Source organism: Epinephelus lanceolatus, chromosome 22, assembly GCF_041903045.1.
Source record: "Epinephelus lanceolatus isolate andai-2023 chromosome 22, ASM4190304v1, whole genome shotgun sequence".
Taxonomy (NCBI): domain Eukaryota; kingdom Metazoa; phylum Chordata; class Actinopteri; order Perciformes; family Serranidae; genus Epinephelus; species Epinephelus lanceolatus.
In genome coordinates this window covers 36,373,132-36,392,873 of record NC_135755.1, presented here as the reverse complement: position 1 = coordinate 36,392,873, position 19,742 = coordinate 36,373,132, and the positions used below count along the sequence as shown (strand labels likewise).

The 19,742-nt window shown below is 39.5% G+C and overlaps 1 protein-coding gene across 3 annotated transcripts in view; it reads right to left on the bottom strand.

Annotated features, from left to right (window-relative positions):
- ank2b (ankyrin 2b, neuronal) overlaps window positions 1–19,742 on the bottom strand; it is a 423,224-nt gene that overhangs the window by 183,175 nt on the left and 220,307 nt on the right. The window contains exon 1 of one of the 3 annotated variants that reach the window (XM_078164848.1): window positions 19,184–19,610. The exons of the other annotated variants lie outside the window; for them this stretch is intronic. Coding sequence (XP_078020974.1) covers window positions 19,184–19,312 — 129 coding nt within the window. The 5' untranslated portion in view covers window positions 19,313–19,610. Of the gene's footprint in view, window positions 1–19,183; window positions 19,611–19,742 lie in introns of those variants that run through there. 3 annotated transcript variants of the gene reach the window in all.

Sequence of the window (19,742 nt, the reverse complement as noted above, 5' to 3'; positions counted from 1 at the left end):
GCTGAATGAGAGATGAGAAGAAGAACAACTGTGATTGGACAAGGAAACGACAGGAGACAGAAAGAGAGAGGGAAGGAGGAGCCTGATGAGTGTGCAGAAGAGAGGATAGCAGAGGTATGATGGGAATGTGAACACTAAAACACACTTGCATTTTTCAGGTAGTAACACAAATATCACACCTCTTGGTCCTGCCTCACTCTGCCTGGAGTTCAGATGATGTGCTTGACATTGAATTCAAATTATCACCTCTCACTCCACCACTCCATCATATCTACTTCCTTTTCTGAACTTCACTGCCTTGCTCCACCCATTCTGCTATACTGCTGACCAATCTGCTTTACTGATATCAGGGTCCACACTGTGGCCTTTATGTACTGTACAACTCCACCATCCCCTTCACCTCCTGATGACAAAATCAGCTCATAAACTACGTCACATTAGAAATGTTGATATGATAAGTTTGTAACATACAAATGCAATGTACTTCTTGTTTGCCTAAACAATTCCAACATTTTCTCTGGGTGACTTGACTGCTGCAATTCCCATCAGCTCTATGGCTGCCCGAGTGGCATATCAAAAAACACCATTTAGGCAGTGTCTCATCAGATGCTTAGAGAAATGACGTGGTTTAAGAAGCTACAAGTCCTCTCTCAGTGGGTGGGAACAGAGGTGGATATGTCCAACAAACACCTGACTTTGACCCAGAAGAACAGTGTTTGAGACAGCAAACTTGGATGTGGTGTTTCAAAAACTAGGATTACTGCCCCGCTGTTGTTAGTCACAGCGCACAAGTTAAGTTTCTCTTACAGTTAAAATCCATGTCTGTGAAAACTTCTTCCCCCTGACAGCACAGAAGATCTATACAATTTGCAGTTTCAAGGTGGACACCTAAAATTAGTGTCACCAATTCAGTATCTGACCAAATGTCTCCCCTTCTGTTCCTGAGATATGACATTGAATAATGGCCAGAAAAATGGTTTTATGCAAGACATTACGATATCACAGCGAAGTTGACCTTTGACCTTTGCATATAAAATGTCATCACTTCACTATTTTATCCTATTAGACATTTGTGTGAAGTTATGTCATAATCATCATATGAATTCTTGAGTTATGGCCAAAAAAACATATTTTGTGAGGTCACACTGACCTTGACCTTTGACCTATGACCACCATAATCTAATCAGTTTATCTTAGAATCGAAGTGAATGCTTGTGCCAAATTTGACGAAATTCCCTCAAACTGTTCGTTAGATATGTTCATGAGAATGAGATAGATGCAAGGTCATAGTGACCTTGACTTTTGACCTGTGACCACCAAAAACTCAGTTCATTTTTGAGTCCAAGTGGACATTTGTGCCACATTTGGGGAAATTCATTTTTGGACATATCCTGTTCATGAGGATGGGATGTATGTACATACGTACATACTGACGTACAGCTGGACAGCCAGACAACCCAAAATCATAATGTCCCCTGCCACAGCTATCGCCGGTCCGGAGGCATAAAAATTAGCATTTCATGGGGATTTTGCTGTCCACACATTGTAAAATCAATCGTTAAATGCCAAAACATGATATGGGCAGGCAGTTTGAACAAGACCCACAATTTTTCTTTTTCTTTCTTTCTTTCTTTCTTTCTTTCTTTCTTTATGTTACCGCATGTTAAAAATGCACCCTAAAAATACAATAAAACAGTACACCTTTATAAAACTCATATGTATATCTATCTATCTATCTATGTGTGTGTGTGTGTGTGTAAATAATATGTATATGTATAAAAAAACATAATAGGCATGCACAAGAAATTAAAGTACACAACTACAAATAAATAACGTCATTGTATCATAGATAGCTAAAATACATACCAAATAAGTAAGATGAAGAAAGACAACTCTAGAAACATTCTTGTAAGTACTATAAACTTTCTCATGCGACTATGCTTAGAGGCTCCTTACCTGCCCATTCAAGTCACCTCCATTGTATTGGGGCGATATTTCAAAACCTGCACAAATAAAATGTAAACTATCTGCTGTCAATCAGGACACCACTGGAGCTAGGTGACAAAATATGTTTTTCCATACAAGGCAGAGCTATCCATGGCACTAGTCTTTCACCAATGGTGGTTTTGACGCCAGATCTCAGGGGCCAAATTTAAAAAAAAAAAGTGAATGTAGTCCATTAAGACCTAAAGTGGCTAAATCTTGACTTCTGTGAAAAGATGTTGAGGCTGATAGCTCTCAGGCTAAGCTCCTTTGGGTGATCTTTCCCCTTGCATAACTAAGCCACACCATTATCGGCTATACTGCACTGCACTTCCAACTTTGGAACACATCACTGTGGTGACAGTGAGTGACACGGCCACTGGTCTGCTGTGCTTCTATTTCACATCAGGAAGTCTTCAGATTGACAGATTTAAATTTTCAGACTGAATATGTCAATATCTTATGTAGACCTCTATCGCCAACAACCACAAGCTCCACTGAAGAAAGGCACACAGGACTAAGCCACTATACTGCAGTAATACATTACTATTAACCACTTCCAGGGCAGACCCCGTTGAGTCTCCCTCTTTTGGTTGCTATGACGATAGGATTGGTATCTCTCCTGAGCTGCAGTGTCCCATAGTGCCACGGCAACCAGATTATAAATGTTCTAATCCAGGATTTTACCAATCCCAGTTCAGCATCAAACTGTGGTGCATGCTCAACATCCATGTACCATCAGTGGAGTGGGTGGCTTAAGTGAAGATTTTGAGTTGGGGGCATCATGGAGCCACAGTGAGTAAAGAGGACATTTTCTAATTTAGAATATGAGCAGCCGGGTGTTTGGAATTGCACAAAAAAAAAAAAAAAAAAAAGAAAAGAAAAATCAAACTCCAGAACAATGAGTTTTTTGTTTTTTTAGGACAAGAAAACATTTTTAGGCTTTTGGTTTCACTTTAACAAACAAGGGAAAGACTGCTAAAAAAGAATAAATGAAACAATTATTAGTTGCCAGAAAAGATTACTGTATAGTAACACACAGAGTGTACAAACATTTAGTCTAAATCTCAAGTGGATCAAAAGCAGGATCCATAGATAGTAGGTAGATAGTAGGTGGGACGAGGGGGAGGCAGTGATTAACATCTTCACCACAAACATTTCCCCCTAAATTGCATCAGCTTAGCACCCAGCTGTGGCCTGAGATTAGATGTAAAAACAGACAGGAGAGTGGCTTTGCCAGCAGGACAGCTAAATAATGTAATGCTGTGGGGGGGGGGGGTCAGAGCAGCATCTAAACCAACCCAGATGGAATGGTCTTAACATTATATATAAACTTATTATATAAAACTGCTAGCAACCTTAATGACCCCAAGAAATTTTGGAAAGTAATAAAATCCTTGTATGAAAATGTAACCACAAATGAATTGCCAGCCTGCATTGTGAAAGATTCAAGCCCTATAACAGATCAATCAGCCACTCTAAATTGTTTCAATGAACATTGTGTCTCATCAGGTTCCTTATTTGAATCTTAAGACAAAATCTACCTAATGAAGAGAGGACTCACCCTATTCTACCCCAAATCAACTCAAAAATGCAATCATTCAGTCTCTCTCCTCTTGATGTGATTGGCATTAACAGAGCTTTAAAGCACCTGGATCCCAGCAAATCAGTTGGTCTTGACTTGCTGGATCCCCACTTTCTCAAGCTTGCAGCAGATTTTATAGCAGAACCTCTAACAAAAAATTTTAATCTTTCACTTTCTAATAATGTCATTCCTAACATTTGGAATCTGCCTATGTGCTCCCGTTGCTGAAAGGAGGAGACCCCTCAGTTGTTAATAACTACAGGCCAATCCATAAATTATGTGTCCTGGCTAAAGTCCTTGGAAAGTTTGTTAGCGAACAACTTAAAGAGTTTTTAGAAACACATTGCATTTTATCACCACATCAGTCCGGTTTTAGAAAACAAGACAGCACAACAATAGCTGCTGTTAAGGTGGTCAGTGACATCATCGAGGCACTGGACTGCAAAAAATACTGTGCAGCTCTTTTCATCGATTTGTCAAAGGCCTTTGACACAGTAGACCATGTTACCCTGGCAGACAGACTCTGTAAAATTGGCCTCAGCATGCTGTTCGCTGGTTTGCTAATTATTTGTCAGGTAGAACACAACGCGTTCAGTTTGCTGGGTCTTCCTCTGCCTTCCTCTCAGTGTCAAAAGGTGTTCTTCAGTTCTGTACTAGGGCCATTGTTGTTTTCTATATATATAAATAATCTCTGTGACAATTTATCAAATGCTTCTTATCATTTTTACACAGATGATACCGTCATCTATTGTTCGTCTGGCTCTGGAATACCTGCGGTCTGCCTTTGATGTTGTTCATACCCACTTAATTCAACTAAAGCTGGTTTTAAATGCAGAAAAATCCAAATTCATGCTATTTTCAAGTGGCAAAGACTTAACATCAGATCTTCCAAGGATCTTAACAACCCAAGGGATTGAAATTGAAATCACTACAATGTACAAGTATTTATCTATGTGCAACTTTTTTACATCTGCTGGATTATGGTGATTTGATTTTCATGTATGCCCCTGACCAGTGTCAAAAGAAGTTAGACACTGTGTACCATTGTGCTTTGCACTTTTTTACTGGTTGCAGAAATCACATACACCATTGTAGTCTGTATGCCACTGCTAAATGGCCGTCTTTGTATGTCTGCAGCCTCTCGCATCGGTTGTTTTTTATATATAAATCTATTCTTGGCCTGGTTCCTTCTTATCTGTCTACATACATGTGCAGAAACCAAAATCAATATGGCCTTCGCTCTCATAATATTCTTCAAATGCTGGTTCCGAGTGTGAGAACAGAACTTGGCAAAAAAGCTTTTAAATATGCTGCTCCTTCATCTTGGAATAATCCTCAGAAGGATATGAAACTGGTCAAGCTGATCACTGTGGGGGAATTTTAGTAGATTTTAAAAGATCGAGAAATTTGCTCTTTAAGTCAATGTGACTATTCCTAAATCATTTTAGAAATTGTACTCACATCGTATTTGTTCTTGTCCTGACTTTGTATTTCATGTTAATTGCATTTTGTTGTTTTTAATCATTTGTTGTGTATGACAGTTGTATATTTCTGTTTGCCTTGTTGTTACTTGTAACAATGTTTTATGCTGCCCTATTGGCTAGGTCACTTGAAAAAGAGATTTTTAATTTCAGTTAGGCTTTTACCTGGTTAAATAAAGGATATATATATATATATATATATACACTACTGCATGAGCTGTAGCAGTGTGGGCTTTTGTCATACACTGTTCATGTGTTTTCCTACAAAAAGTAATGCACCAACATTCCTACATATGCCATGTAATCATAAGCAGGAAGTTTGTGTATAGCCCATGTGTTTCTAAAGACTTAAATCACGCAACCAATGTCCTGACGGGAGTGAAGAAGGAAGCAGTCTCCTGAGGAGGCAAGCCTCAGGAGACAGCTAACCCTCACCCTACCCGCAGTAACTTCACTTGCCTAGATCTAACCTCAGTAACTTTACTATAGGTACATAACGTTACGTACGTAATGTAGGCTGATCTCATGCACTGTTTGTACATTTCCTTACAAAAAGTAATGCAACAAAATTTGTACATATCCCACGTAACAATGAGCCAGTTATTCGTGCATAACCCTTATATTGTGGAAGGCTGCAATCATGTAACCAATGTGCTGTTGGGAGTGAAGAAGGAAGCAGTAGTGATACATAACGAGGTAGGTTAGGATGGATGGAGGACGTGTCACAAAACACAGGACTTTTCCCTGGGAATTTTCCCAGAGACAGGTGTTCAGAAACGTGTGAACTTTGGGTCATTTTAAGGTACATTCTCACCATGTTTCTTTTCCTAATCCAACACATTCCAACATTCCACTCCAAACTCGTCAAATATTGATGTTTGGTCATTAACCTTCCACATCAATTTATGACGTGAAAGGTACCCTGGGTGTGTTGGTTGTTGACGTCCTCCTGCCTGTTACATGTATTGTCTGATTTCAAAATACACTTCCGCTTTCACAGGAAATGTACAGTTTGCATACAGTCTTTTTCAAAATAAACACACTAGGTTGGTACAACACCGCAAATTGACAATTTTTTCCTTCAACAACAAACGGACATGGTTACGATTTGCCAACAAAAGCACTAGGTTGAGCATAGGAAAAAAGAACAGGGTTTGGCTTTACAATCTTACGGCAAGCAAACACCGGCCTCCTGATTGAAAGTCAGTAGTTGTTGGAAACATCCACCACCACTCCTGCCCACCCTGCTTGGATTTTTCCCCCTTTAAGTTATGTTATTGTCCCTCCGCGTTTCTCCCTGATTCCGCAGGGTGAGGTTAACCAATAATGGCAAGCACCCGCGTATCATGCCGACGTGAAAGGACGGCTTTTTTCGTCAGTGTCTGATGCTGGAAGTCACTGATCAAGGGCTGATATTCGAAGACTTCAGAGTGAGACTAGGTTGCCTAAACCTAACCATAGTAACTTGACTTGCCAAACTTAACCATCGTAACTCTACATTTATTACGTAATGTTCTGTTAAGGACGCAACATCATCTTTGGGGCACTAATTCATAGGATATCATATGGACTGTAGTGTGTGCATTTTTGTAGGATATCATACGAACTGCCGTATAAGGATACATTGTGTAACGTCATTTTTGGGGCACTAATTCGTAGGGATGAGCATATACCATTATTTGTATCTATATCTGTATCTGTATTCAGAATGAATGGGATTTAAATTGCAAGTGGGTGGAGCTAACCAGAGGTTGCCACATTTATTATCAATATAAGACTATTTACAGAACAATCTCAAGGCGAGCTTCAGATCATTTTGATCACAAGAGTTCAGAGATTAAGTACAGATACCTAAATGTGGATTTTCTTTCATTACAGGTACAGATATTACCACATTTTACTCAGATGATACTCCTACTCATACTGGATACTCATGTCATTTGAGTATTTGTCTCAAGCATGGTAATTTGTAGGTTTATCATTTGAAATGTTGTATGAGGATACATTGCATTGTGCCATACTGCGATTTTCTGCTAGGCTTTGTGGCCAAAGTGCTGACTCCCCGACCTCAGAACTTGGGGCCAAACAGCTGTCAGTAAGCACATCACAAGACTTATTTCAATCACTGAGCGAAGTGGGTGGTGATTCAAAGGTCTGAATCAAGCATTCAGAAAGTCTTCCAAAAAGTCAGCCTTACAGTAGTTTTAGCCTAGTATTTTCTCCAGATGCTGCAGCCTAAAAAACTGTGGGTCAAAAGACCAAACAGTGGTCACTGACCCATAAAACCTCAGTAGGATGTACATTAATTGGTCACATTAACAAAAATGTGTCTATTTCTGCTTTATTTATATTGCTTTGGAGGAACTGTTCACAGAGACATATGTCAGTCCAGCACTCCAGGCTATGGGAAGCACAGTAATACAAAGAGTGCATTTTTTGCATGAAACACTTTAGTCAATCACATTTCATGCATATTTTCCCTTTGAGTAAATACTTCCCACATAATATAAAGAGCTGGAAAGGTGTGTAGAGACAGCGTACCCACTTGGACAATCACAGGTGTTCCTGTGAGTCACACCTACACAGAGTCAGAGTCACACATACAGTCTGATGATGCACCTGGTTAGGCATTTCCACGGAATTATTTGTCCATTTCATGCTTTTCCTACAGCTTTTAAATTACTTGAAATAACTATAGTGTCCAAACCCATTAAGAATCACTCTTGTGGGGCATCGGTGGCTTAGTGGATAGAGCAGGCGCCCCGTGTACAAGGCTGTTGCCGCAGCAGCCCGGGTTCGAGTCCAGCCTGTGGCCCTTTGCTGCATGTCATCCCCCCTCTCCCTCCCCCCTTCACACTCAACTGTCCTGTCCATTAAAGGCAAAAAATATCTTTTAAAAAAAAGAATCACTCTTGTATTTCAATTTGCATTAAGTCTGCAAACTGTATATTAAGCCTAATAACAGAAAAGCACTAAATAATGTTCCAGTTGAGGTCCATTTACTCAGAAATTTGAGAAGGGTTAAGACTGAAATGCACTGTGTCAAACACAAATGGCCACAAAAACAAGCATGGCAAAAATGGCAAATGAATTACTGCTGTGCTGGGGCCCTACAGTGGATTAGTGTTACACCATCAATCTCCTGTGATATTTTAGAGATAGAGATAGAGACAAAAACGAAGAGATAGAGCCAGGAAACACAAGGACTAGGCAGGGGAAGATTAAGGGGGAATTATGTAATTGTTTAATTCATTTCAATTAGGCTTTGGAGGAAGCTTCATAACAACTCCTGGGTGAGTTGATCAAGTAATTAAGTATGAAATTTGAGAGCCAAACAAGTTTGTGAGATAAGTTTTCAGCTGAACAGCTGGCACTGTAGTCAAGGCAACTGCCTCTGAGAAGTTCCACATCTCTGCAGTCATACTAATGATGATCACCACACTGACTCTTTCTCTTCAAGCACAAATATGCAGCAGAATGTTTCACTGAAGACAGTGGAACAAACCTGTCATTGTCTTGCACATACACAAAATACATTTTCGCCAATTTTTTGATAAATTACATATAGTGCTAGATCTAATAGTCATTCACGGACAGAAGTTCTTTTGCCTTTATTAGATGGTTACAAGTTATAAGTTACTGCAGTGAAACTGACAGGAAATGATGAGGGAGAGTGAGCAAGGAGTTAACATGTCATCACAATATGTATCACCACAAGGCCCCCAAAAAGTGCAGCAGGCTTTGAGGCCAATTTGCATAGCAGCCAAAAAAGTGGAATTACTTCCATCATGTGATGGCACACCATCCAAAAAGACTTCCCCCTTGATTTACATGGCAAAAGAGACATCTGTATATCATTGGATACATTTTTTTTAACATCACAATCCCCATGAAACGACCCATTTCTCTATCAGGATCTGTTCGACATTTGGAAAGATGTCTTGACTTGTCCCCAGTCTACCATCCCAACCGTCATACTATATACAGTATATATCCCACTTTCCCAACACTGGAATGGGTGCATTGCAGTGGTAATTTTTTTTGACAATAACTATGATGAAAATTTTTCGTCAGTTGCCTTTTTCCATGGTGAGATGAAACGAAGATGGACTAAAAATAGATCTTGACTAAAATGTTTAGATTTTTCGTTGATTAAAATGTTTTGAATTTCCATCAACTAAAAGTTTTTTAATTTTGGTTGACTAAAATGTTCTGAATTGTTACTGACTAAAATGTATGGAATTTTCATCAACCAAAACTAGACTAAAACTATGAAGGATAAAAATGACTAAAATGTGACTAAAATGTATTTGCATTGCTGTCTCAAGACTGAGACTAAAGCTAAAATCTCTGTCAAAATTAACACTGTACCAGACTAGTTACAGTTTTACAGCCATTTTAAGGTCTAGTGTTTAAGATTTTAGTGGCATCTAGCACTGAAACATCTCCCACGTGCCAAACATGTAGGAGAACTACGGTGGCCAATGTTAAAACAAGAATGGCCCTATCTCGAGCCAGTGTTTTGGTTTTCCATTCTGGGCTACTGTAGAAACAACCTGGCAGGCTCCATGGACGAGGACCCACTCTGTATGTAGATATAAATGGCTCATTCCAAGGTGACGAAATACAAGAATTCTTAAGTTCGGGTGATTATAAATTAATGAAAACACACTTATGAATATTATATTCCATTTCTGCCAATTGATGCCCTTACATCCTACACACTAGACCTTAAAATGAGAATTCAGTTATCAAAATAAAATGAATCATTGCAGTTTTGCAGAGGTTTTTTTTTGTTTTTTTTTTTGTATCCATCAGCAGTATGAAGACAAAATCATAGATAGGTGAAAATGACCGTGTCTACTTTGTCTGCCTTGCATAGATGTAAGGAAAGAGACAGAGACACTGGGATAATTTCCAGTGGTCAACCGCAGGACAAAAAAAGGTGAATGCGCATTTCACATCCTGCTCTATTGCAGATGTAGACAGAAGAGAGACAGAGAGAGACAGACAAGGGGGAAAAGGGTGAAAGAAGACTAAAGAAGGAAGTGTGATGGGGAACATGATCGAGAGGAAGAGATAATCCAGGAGAATCAAAGAAGGTGAAGGGTTGCCTCCTAGTTGTGTTTGTACATATATATATATACTTTATACCTGCAGAGAGAGGAGATGCACTAGTCAGGATTGCACTGCAGTGTTTGAGCAAGTGCAGAGAAGAGAAAGTGGAGTGAGAGAGGCACAGAATAAAGCAGCTCATATGATCAGTGTTTTAAGATTTCACTGAAATGCATAAAGAGTCCTACCTTGGATCTGTCAGATAATTAGAAGTGTGAGATGGATAATAAAAGGAGAGACGGATGCTTTGGACAGCAGATGAAATAATAATGACTGCACAGATCATAACGTCAGAGATACACAGCAGATTAAAGGGTCCACTAATGTAAAAAGCTGGGTAAACTGGTGGCTGTATCCTCCATATGTCAGTGCGTAAATTATTTTAGTGTGATCTGCAGTATGGAGCATCAGCTGTTTGAGGCTGTCCTGTTGTTGTATGAGCTGCCCTTCCAGCCAAGATAGAGACATGAAGCTGCTCAACTCATCTTTTTCTTCATTGACTTCCTGTATGGCAAGCAGTGCCGGGCAAGTTACTCTCAAAATGTAATACAGTACATATTCCTAGTTGCATTCATTTGAAAGTAATAAGTTACTTTACAATATTACTCTCTATGTAGAGTAATAAGTTATTTATTGCATTACTTTTGTGTTACTTTGACCAAAATGAGCTCAGAAGAACTAATGTTCATTTTAAATGGATGAGGGTCATGTTGTTTCACAGTTGTTCATGTTGTTAATGCATTCACATACAGTGGTTACCACTTTGTATTAAAATCTCCTGCTTATATATATGATAGTGTGATGATACAGAAACCATTCAATAGCCTAGACTTTAAAAAATAAATAAATAGCCACAGGGAGGGTCAGGGAGAGGATCAAAGTGAAATAATTAGGAGATATGGATTAGTATTTGTGGGCCTATGATATGAAACACAATAAACAAATGTACAGGTTAGCACAACAAATTGAAGTCACTATGACCAGCGCAAATTAATACAGTGGAGCTGGAAGACCCACCTGCCAGCTCCCTGTGTGCCGATCAGCTACAGTAGAACCAGAATGGAAACGTATCCAACATATACTCACATCACCCAGATGTGCCCATCACCAGAATAATGAGAAAACAAACCAGTTCCTTATCCCCACTGCCTTCAGGCATCCTTAGGATGCAAAATGGGATACATCATAGACATTGCAGGGATATTAATGAAAACGCACTTAACATGAAAACGCACAGTCCCAGATGTGCCCATCACTGACACTCTTCTATAATGTAGCATATAATGTACTGACAACACACAACAACATTCAGGGTATATTTGTTCTATTAGCACACTGGCAGGAATGGAGCGGTGTGGATCAGTGGGGATGAAAACAATAAACAGTTTGCAGTTGGTAACGCATTACGTGACATTGTAAATGTAATAATACAGAAAAAACAGACATGACTACAGAAATCTTTGCAAATGAAAAACATTCACATTCACAGTCACTAGGAATACTATGACTGTGAGATGACATATTACAGAGTAGCACATACTGTAAGTGTCAGATGATACACTGACATTTGTGCTTGATGTTTAGCTAGATGAAGCAACCAGGATACTAAAAGAGATATCTGAAAAAGCTGCATATGGACTTGGTGCAAGGTGGGTCAATCAAATAACTGTAATTTATAGGTAAACTGAAATGCCTCTACTCTAAAACATACTCAACTACTAGCAACATACCCTAAAAGTGTCATTTGAATCAACCACAGGGGGGCAAAAAAATGCATCAATGTGGACATGGCACAAAACAAATGAGACTATAAATCAGAAATTGTTTGCCTAACATATTATGCAAAACTTGCATAATATCTTAAATAATAATGATGAACCATATCTTTAAAATTATTTTGAAATCAGTCAAAAGCTAGTGCTGCAACACCATTCTGATTTTTATGAAAACCGCATTTTTCAAGTCTCTTAATGCAGGTGTCGCCACTGTCCAAGGTCTTGATCCTATCGAGCTTTCAAGTTCTCAAAGTCCATGCTGGCTTGAACCCCGGAATTGCCACTTGTGGCTTTATTTTATTTATTCATTTTTACATGCATGTCTGACATTGTGGAAAAGGACCTTGTGAATTTCATGTGAAACTAGCCACTTCAGGAGACAGTACTGAAGCTTGTTTTCTGCCTGTCAGTATGATGTCTGTTTGAGGCTGTACTGCTAACTGCAGGACCTCGATTAACTGATTCAAACCAAATGTGCATAACATAACCTGAAAAATAAAGACACCTGCACTGAATAGAAGAAAAAGACATTTTTTTATTGTGATGATTTTGTTGCATAATATGATCAGAGATATGAGAAAGTGTGCTTGAGTCCAATCACACCAACTAGAATAATATAATTTAGATGTGGCCTGCCTCAGGTCTTGGGACAGGTCTCTTACTACAGAACCCTAAGTGGACTACTCCTTTTGACTCACACACTCTTAGTCAGTAAAGGAGCACTGTAGTGATTTTGCCAATAGTGTAATTAGGGTATGGACAGGACTGTGTTGTAAGACATATGTGTATCTCGGTGGGGCATCAGCTAACAGGGAATATTGATGCTGTCTTCGAATGTAGCATGGTGCTATATACTTTGATTACAGCATATTGCACTATATCCTACAGTAGTGAATTTATCTGGAGCCCAGAGGTAAAGTTAGGAGGATAACTACATTACACATTTACTGTACTTCACATACATACTGGCTTTTATAGACTTACATGCTCTTGGACTTAAAATGTAGACCAAACATATCCACCATCATATTCCCCAGACTTTTTAAAGGTTATTCCAACAGATCAAGGACAGTCAATCAAATATACCTGCTGTGATATCACAAATTAGGGTGTGGGAGAAACACCCTTAAACAACTCTTAGAAAATACTGTAGTCACACTTTTCTGCACTCTGTGGCCCAGTGCTGAATTACTCTTTAATGTGCCTGTTGTGCCTGTTTTACATTGAGAAAGATGGATCCATGCCCACAACATAAGCAACTCACTCTGTGGATGCCTATTGAATGTTTATTATTACCCCTGCAGTGATTTATGTACCTTATTGATGGGTGGAGTCACTGGTTAAGTGATAAAATGCAAAATGAGATGGGTAGTGAACTGCTCAAGACAAAATCTTATTCATTTTGTTCTGCTCAATATTGTTGTGACTCCTCTCGGAATGAGTAAGTGGCCCACATATATATTAAACTAAAAGGTTTTATTGATTTATGTCCATTTATTTCCATAATGTTCTTTTTTAAAGTGTGTTTTAAAGTGCACTCCCCTGTCGTGTTTCCTTGTTCTAACAAAGTAGATTTCTTTCTTGTAAAAGGCTGGATTATATAGAATTAGATATAGATTATTATGTGAGTAAATCCAGGAACCATCTGTTTCAGTACGGACTCAGAGGGTCTTCCCCAAAAGCCTGAAGAATGTTACCCCATATCCTAAAGCCAGTGTTGGGAACGTTACTTTAAAAAAGTAATTAGTTATAGTTACTCGTTACCCAAAAAGTAGCTGAGTTAGTAACTGAGTTACTGCACTATAAAAGTAACTAATTACCTAGAAAAGTAACTATAGCGTTACTTTTTTATAAAATGCTCAAATATGTCAAATTGCTTGCTTGTGTCGGACAACGAGCCCTTTTACTTTGACTGACAGTGCTGGTATGCTGGACAAGATCTGAATGAAGAGTACATAGTTCATGCAGAATCTGAATCTGCACACTGTGATGATCTGGAGAATGCAAGGATGAGGCCGATCACAGAGTTCTTTCTTAATGCATATTTATTACTAGCTCGGATCAATATTGGCTACATGCAGAAGGTAGCATGTGTGCTGTTACCTACATGGTGCTTTGCCAAATTTAACTCGGCCTTCGACCAAGTAAGATTAGTTTAACTTGTAGTTGTCCTGGTGGAACATGATCCTCAGGGGTTCTTTGACCTAGTATCCATTGGTCAGTGAAGATGTAAAATACATACTAACAGTGCCCCTCTTGAAGTCGAATCTTTTAATCCTCTCTCTTTCAACAAATCTTTATTGTATTCTTTCCATATTTCACCCACTTGTCACCCACTAAAAGTTAAAGAACTTTCATTAATCGCGCAATTTAAATGTGAAAAGTCTCATTGACTGACCGTCACCTGTGTGTATGTGGAGAAGGAGAGGGGCGGAGGGAGTGAAGCTGTGGAAACATCCTGCAGTCTGACATACTATCATGAGTTTACATAACTTATTAGACGGATATATATAGAGAAAGGAGACGTTTAGAGAGCAAGCCCAAATAAGCAACTCCACTTTAGAAACACTTTACCAATATTTGTTAGCGACTTTACGAAAAAAAAACAAGCCCAAAGTCGTGGCTGATAAGCGGACCTGACAACCCTGCTTGTGTGCTTGTGAATACCCACCCTACTCTGCCTCTAATTGGTTTATGATGAAATTTTACTCAGGAAGTGTTTCAAAATAAATCAAGACCACAACTTTGCCCTGTGAGCTGCTGAAAGGCTTTAGCTAGCAACATCTGCTCAGCAAGTGTTAAAACTTATTGCTGGTAAACAGCTATCAAAACTAGAATTACTAACTTTGTGATTGTATGCCTCTGCAAACCAGTCAAGTTGCACTTATAGTTAACATCCATGTCTGTGAAAACATGGATGCTTCAAACACATCTTCTCCCTGGCAGCACAGAAGATATACACAATCAGCACAATTTCAAAATTAGTGTCACCAATTCAGTAACAGACCAAATGTTACTCCCCTTCTTCGATCTCCCCTTCTGGTCCGGAGATATGACTTAGAGTAATGGCCAGAAAAGTGTTTTTGCAGAACATTATGATGTCACAGTGAAGGTGACCTTTGACATTTTGGATATAAAATGCCATCACTTCATCATTTTATCCTATTAAACATTTCTGTAAAGTTTGGTCATAGTTTTGTCTTGTTTTCTGAAGTCACAGGGACCTTGACCTTTGACTGCCAAGATTTAACTACTTCATCCACTTCAGTCCAAGTGGATGTTTATGCCAAATTTGAGGAAATTCCCTCAAGGCCTTCTTGGGATATTGTGTTTACAAGAATGAGACGCATGCAAGGTCACAGTGACTTTGAGCTTTGACCACCAAAATTTAGTCAGTTTATTGTTGAGTCCAAGTGTGATCAAGGTGATCGCGGAAGATTTCAAAAACAGCGTGCGGAAAATGGCAGAGGGACAGCGAGAGAGGTTGGTCTGTGCGTGTGCGTGTGCGTGTGCGTGTGCGCATCAGGGCCGAACTCCACCATGCGCGATACAGAGAGCAGAGGAGAATTGTAAATGCGCGACCATGTAGAGACAGAAATGCCATGCCACCATGTAAACAATATAAGTCATCACGTGCGCCACATAATCGTTTGCATAATTGTGATTTAAATTTTGACCAAAATAATCATGAATATGATTTTTTCCATAATCAAACAGCCCTACTAAAATATGATGAAATATACTTATGAAACCATGGAAAATGTGAATTACTTTAATAACTGTGTTTAAAATAAGCTTGTTTCAAACAAAGGCTTAATTCTGTTTGCAGGTGAGGTTAAAAACTTGTAGTAAATAAGGTTGCAGATGTAAATATCTTAAAAGGCCTGTTCTAAAAAAAAACCTGAAACCTTACCAACCTACATCACTGTACAACAGTAGTGATGTGAAAGTGTTTTCATACTGCAGATGAGGCAGTTAAAGACTGGTCTGGGGTCTGCAGAGCATCCCTCAGCATGCAACAGATCCTTGCTGCATTCAAACTAATAAACCACAATGCATCTTCCCTGCTTTGTTATATAATTTGTGATGTGAGCACAACTGTGCATTTATGCCGACGTATTTGAGAGGAAATCCAACATTACATCCACAATGTGTTTCAGTATTTCATAACAACACGCTTTAGCCAAGCTTTGTCCATGCCAAGCCCTCTGATAGCCACTAAGTACCATGTACATGGGGTTAATGGATTCAGGCAGGACGCAGTCGCTGGTGATAAAACTGTGATTTGATAGCAGTGTGTGTGTTGCTGTGATCTAAATGTCTGCCCTCTGGCAATTTGTGGACAATTCACTAAATTGAATCTATTAATCACTTTTAGGGGTGTGTGTATGTATGTGTGCTGAGAGGCAGAGAGAGAGAGGGCACACCAATAATCCCATGTTATAATCTGCTGTGCAGTTCAGTTCAGTACAGTGAAGAGGAAAACAACACAACAACCCTTCATCCAAACGTGTAGAAAGGTCATGATTGGCTTCTGTTTTGTAAGATGTTTTTGATAGCAAGTAATGGACCTTATCAGAATCATTACCCATCAGTAGGAGGAAAAGTGAATCAGTTAGAAATCCACTTTTTCCATTTAGACACTGATAACAGATTTAAGACTAGATAATGTTAATATGCTAGCTCATGTCATCCTCAATTTTCCTTTCACACAATACCAGCATGTACTATATCAAGCTAACATATCATTTCAAATTTGTCTGTTCTTTTTCTTTGTATCATGACCACCAGAAATTCTACATTTTGATCGGTTGGAATAGAGGTCTTAATGGCTCTACCCAGACTCTAAGACCTGAGACCAGAAACACCTCCTGTACAAGTTTGGGTCCATGTTTTATTGTGGTCTGTCAGGTCTGAGTTGGTGGACCCTTACAGACTGAAGTAATCAAGGCCTAGGCACATATTCAGATTTTATGACCGTTTCGAAGGTAAGTACTGTATTTATCACTGTTTTTGTGTCTCTCGCTTGTTTGCCATGCCGCCTGAAGATCTGAATTATACTGTGGTGCTCATGCTTTCTGTGAAATGAACTACTGACTTGTGGATAATCTAGCCAAGCTAACCATGTGTAACATGTCCATATTTAAGTGTAAGCCTTTATACTTATATGCATGATCTAACCTGCTTAGAACCATCATACACTGGTCATGAGCAGGCAAGTTCCACTCACATCAACAACAACAAAACAAGTGACAATAGAATAAAATAAATGAATACAGACATCTGAAACATTACATAATATTATATAAGATGGGTAAGAGCAATATGTTGTATCCAATATAAAATAACATTTTTAGCAGTAGAACAGCATTTTAAGCAGCAATTTAATTACCAGTTTTGTCGGGTCTATCAATAAACCCGGACGGGTCTTGCCTCAGACATACCCTGTGTTGGGTTTGTTATATCTTGGACACAAACAGGTCGGGTTATAATTGATCTATTTTAATATATTTAAAAACTATATAAATTATTCATTTATTTTTCAATTGTTGAGGCTCAGTTGGACCTTGAAACAACTTTCTCGAGTTGATTCAGGTTTGGTTCAGGTTTGTGTTTGTGTTTGTCATTTCAGGTCTGTCTCACCTCAGACATGCACAGCGTTGGGTTTGTTATATTTTGGACACGCACAGGTCGGGTCATAATTTATTTATTTATTTAAATTTCTTCAAATTATATTACTTATTTACTTATTTTTTGAGTCTCTGGTTCAACTGCATCTTGAAACAAATTTCTCGAATTGATTCAGGTTTGTTTCTGGGTTGGGGTTGAGGTTCATCATTTTAGACCCGTGTAGACCTCTAGGTTGGAAGTTGTGGGCTGTGGATTAGCATTTAGAAATGCTGTATTTGTATCAAACTGTAGATATTGACAGCAACAGGAAAGCTTAGTTATTGAGGCAAACCGTATTCTGCTTTTTGTTGGGTGGTTCTTGGCCACATCGTCATCCATTATAATCATGGAAGGTACAACTTGGCAGGTATTATCCCTTACATGAATATCACAAGTTGGAATTAAGCAGGTAGCCCATTCACTCCATGCAAATGTTAGAATTCCTTATGCCATCCTCTATTTCCATCTCATGCAACAGTACTATGCAGTAATCTGACTTAACACCTCCTCTTTAAAATATCTCAAGTTAGAATATGACAAGAATGCCCATTCCTTCCCTACAATTGGCATCAAAATAAATCTAGCAATTCACCGAACTTTCATAACAATTAAAAAACCTCTGTGTATCCAATGCCTGTATGCGTGCATGTTCACGCTGAGCTGCCAACAACGCATCAATAGTAATCCTGTACAGAATCATGTGAGCAGATGCACTCCCTGAAACAGCTTGTTAGAGTAAAGCCTTCACTCTAAAATCACTTCCCACAAAGATACAGCACCAAAAATGCACAGCAGTGAGAGTTTGTGTTTGCATGAGAGGATATGTCTAGTAGTGAGTAAATAGAGTGAATATACACTGCACAGCCTAGCTATGCACCAGAGATTGTTCTGCGTAGGTGCATCTACAGGGAAAGGCAGAGGTATTTGAAGGAAGTATATTGTACAAAGATGGTGCCCACCCAGAGAAGCTTGAAGTTGGGAGACAGCAGCACTGATTGATTATTTGAGGACTTGTCCAGAGGTCATTTATAATACTTGTGCAGGCACATGATGACAGAATGAGGAGTGGAATGAAGGATGGATTGAAGCAGATCTGTAGGCAGTGTGTAAGATGATATGAAGACAAGCACTGACAACAGCAGGGATCAAGCAGTCATCATGGCCATGTTCTGGAATCACAGCTTAGTGTGACTTGTGTATCTTGTGATTCAGCGGGTAACAATGGACTGATGGCACTGATCACAGAATACAGTTTGATGCTTTAGATCTTCAGTCTTGTGCAAGACTCAGCTTCATTTCATCTAAACAAGAGTGGTTCCATAGAATAGTCCCCCTGTGCCACTACATGATAATGACGGTGGAGGTGAAAATGGTAAGACAGATTGTCTGTGATCATTGCTTCTGCACCAGAAACTCTTCTGCAGTGCTTGATCTTTTGGTTAAGGTGATACTTTGATGATGATGAGGTGAAGGGATGACTAGTAGTGGGATGAAGTAACCAGTAAAACACTGATTGGTCACACAGAGTGAGAAGGGATGAATAGGTGGGTGATTCCAGGGAGTCTGCCCAGTACCTTGCGCTTGCGTTCAGCCCGTTCCCGGGAACGCCTCCTTCTCTCTTTGGCCTTCTCCAGAGCCTTCAGGTCCGGAGGTTGATCCATCTCGGACCTGGCCTTTTTAATGTGAGCCGCAGCGTGAGCCATGGCTGCCCTCTCACTACTCCCACACGAAGAAAACTAGATTTCAAATCACTTTGGGAAGTCCTCTCAGAATGCTTGTCTCATTGGCAAAGACGCCAGTCATCCAAGAAAACCAGCCCCCACCTCACCAGGTGACTTTTGTTTTACGCCAAAGGATAAAGTGCCACAAGTAGATGAATGTGGGAAGAGGATAGAGGTAGCTCTGATATCCTCTAGTCCTCTAACCCACCAGCTTTCTTCACCCATGCAGAGTGTGAGCGTCTCTAAAGCCTCCCTCTTTGCTGCCTGGGTAACTGCATCTGAGGCAGGAATAGAGAGAGAGGAAGGGTGGGCCAATACACGCCACCAGGAGGTAACACAGGAGACCAATAGAAAGGCAGAGAAGCTAGAGAGAGCCCCTCCCTCCCTGTTACTGCTCAGGCTGCAGAGGTAG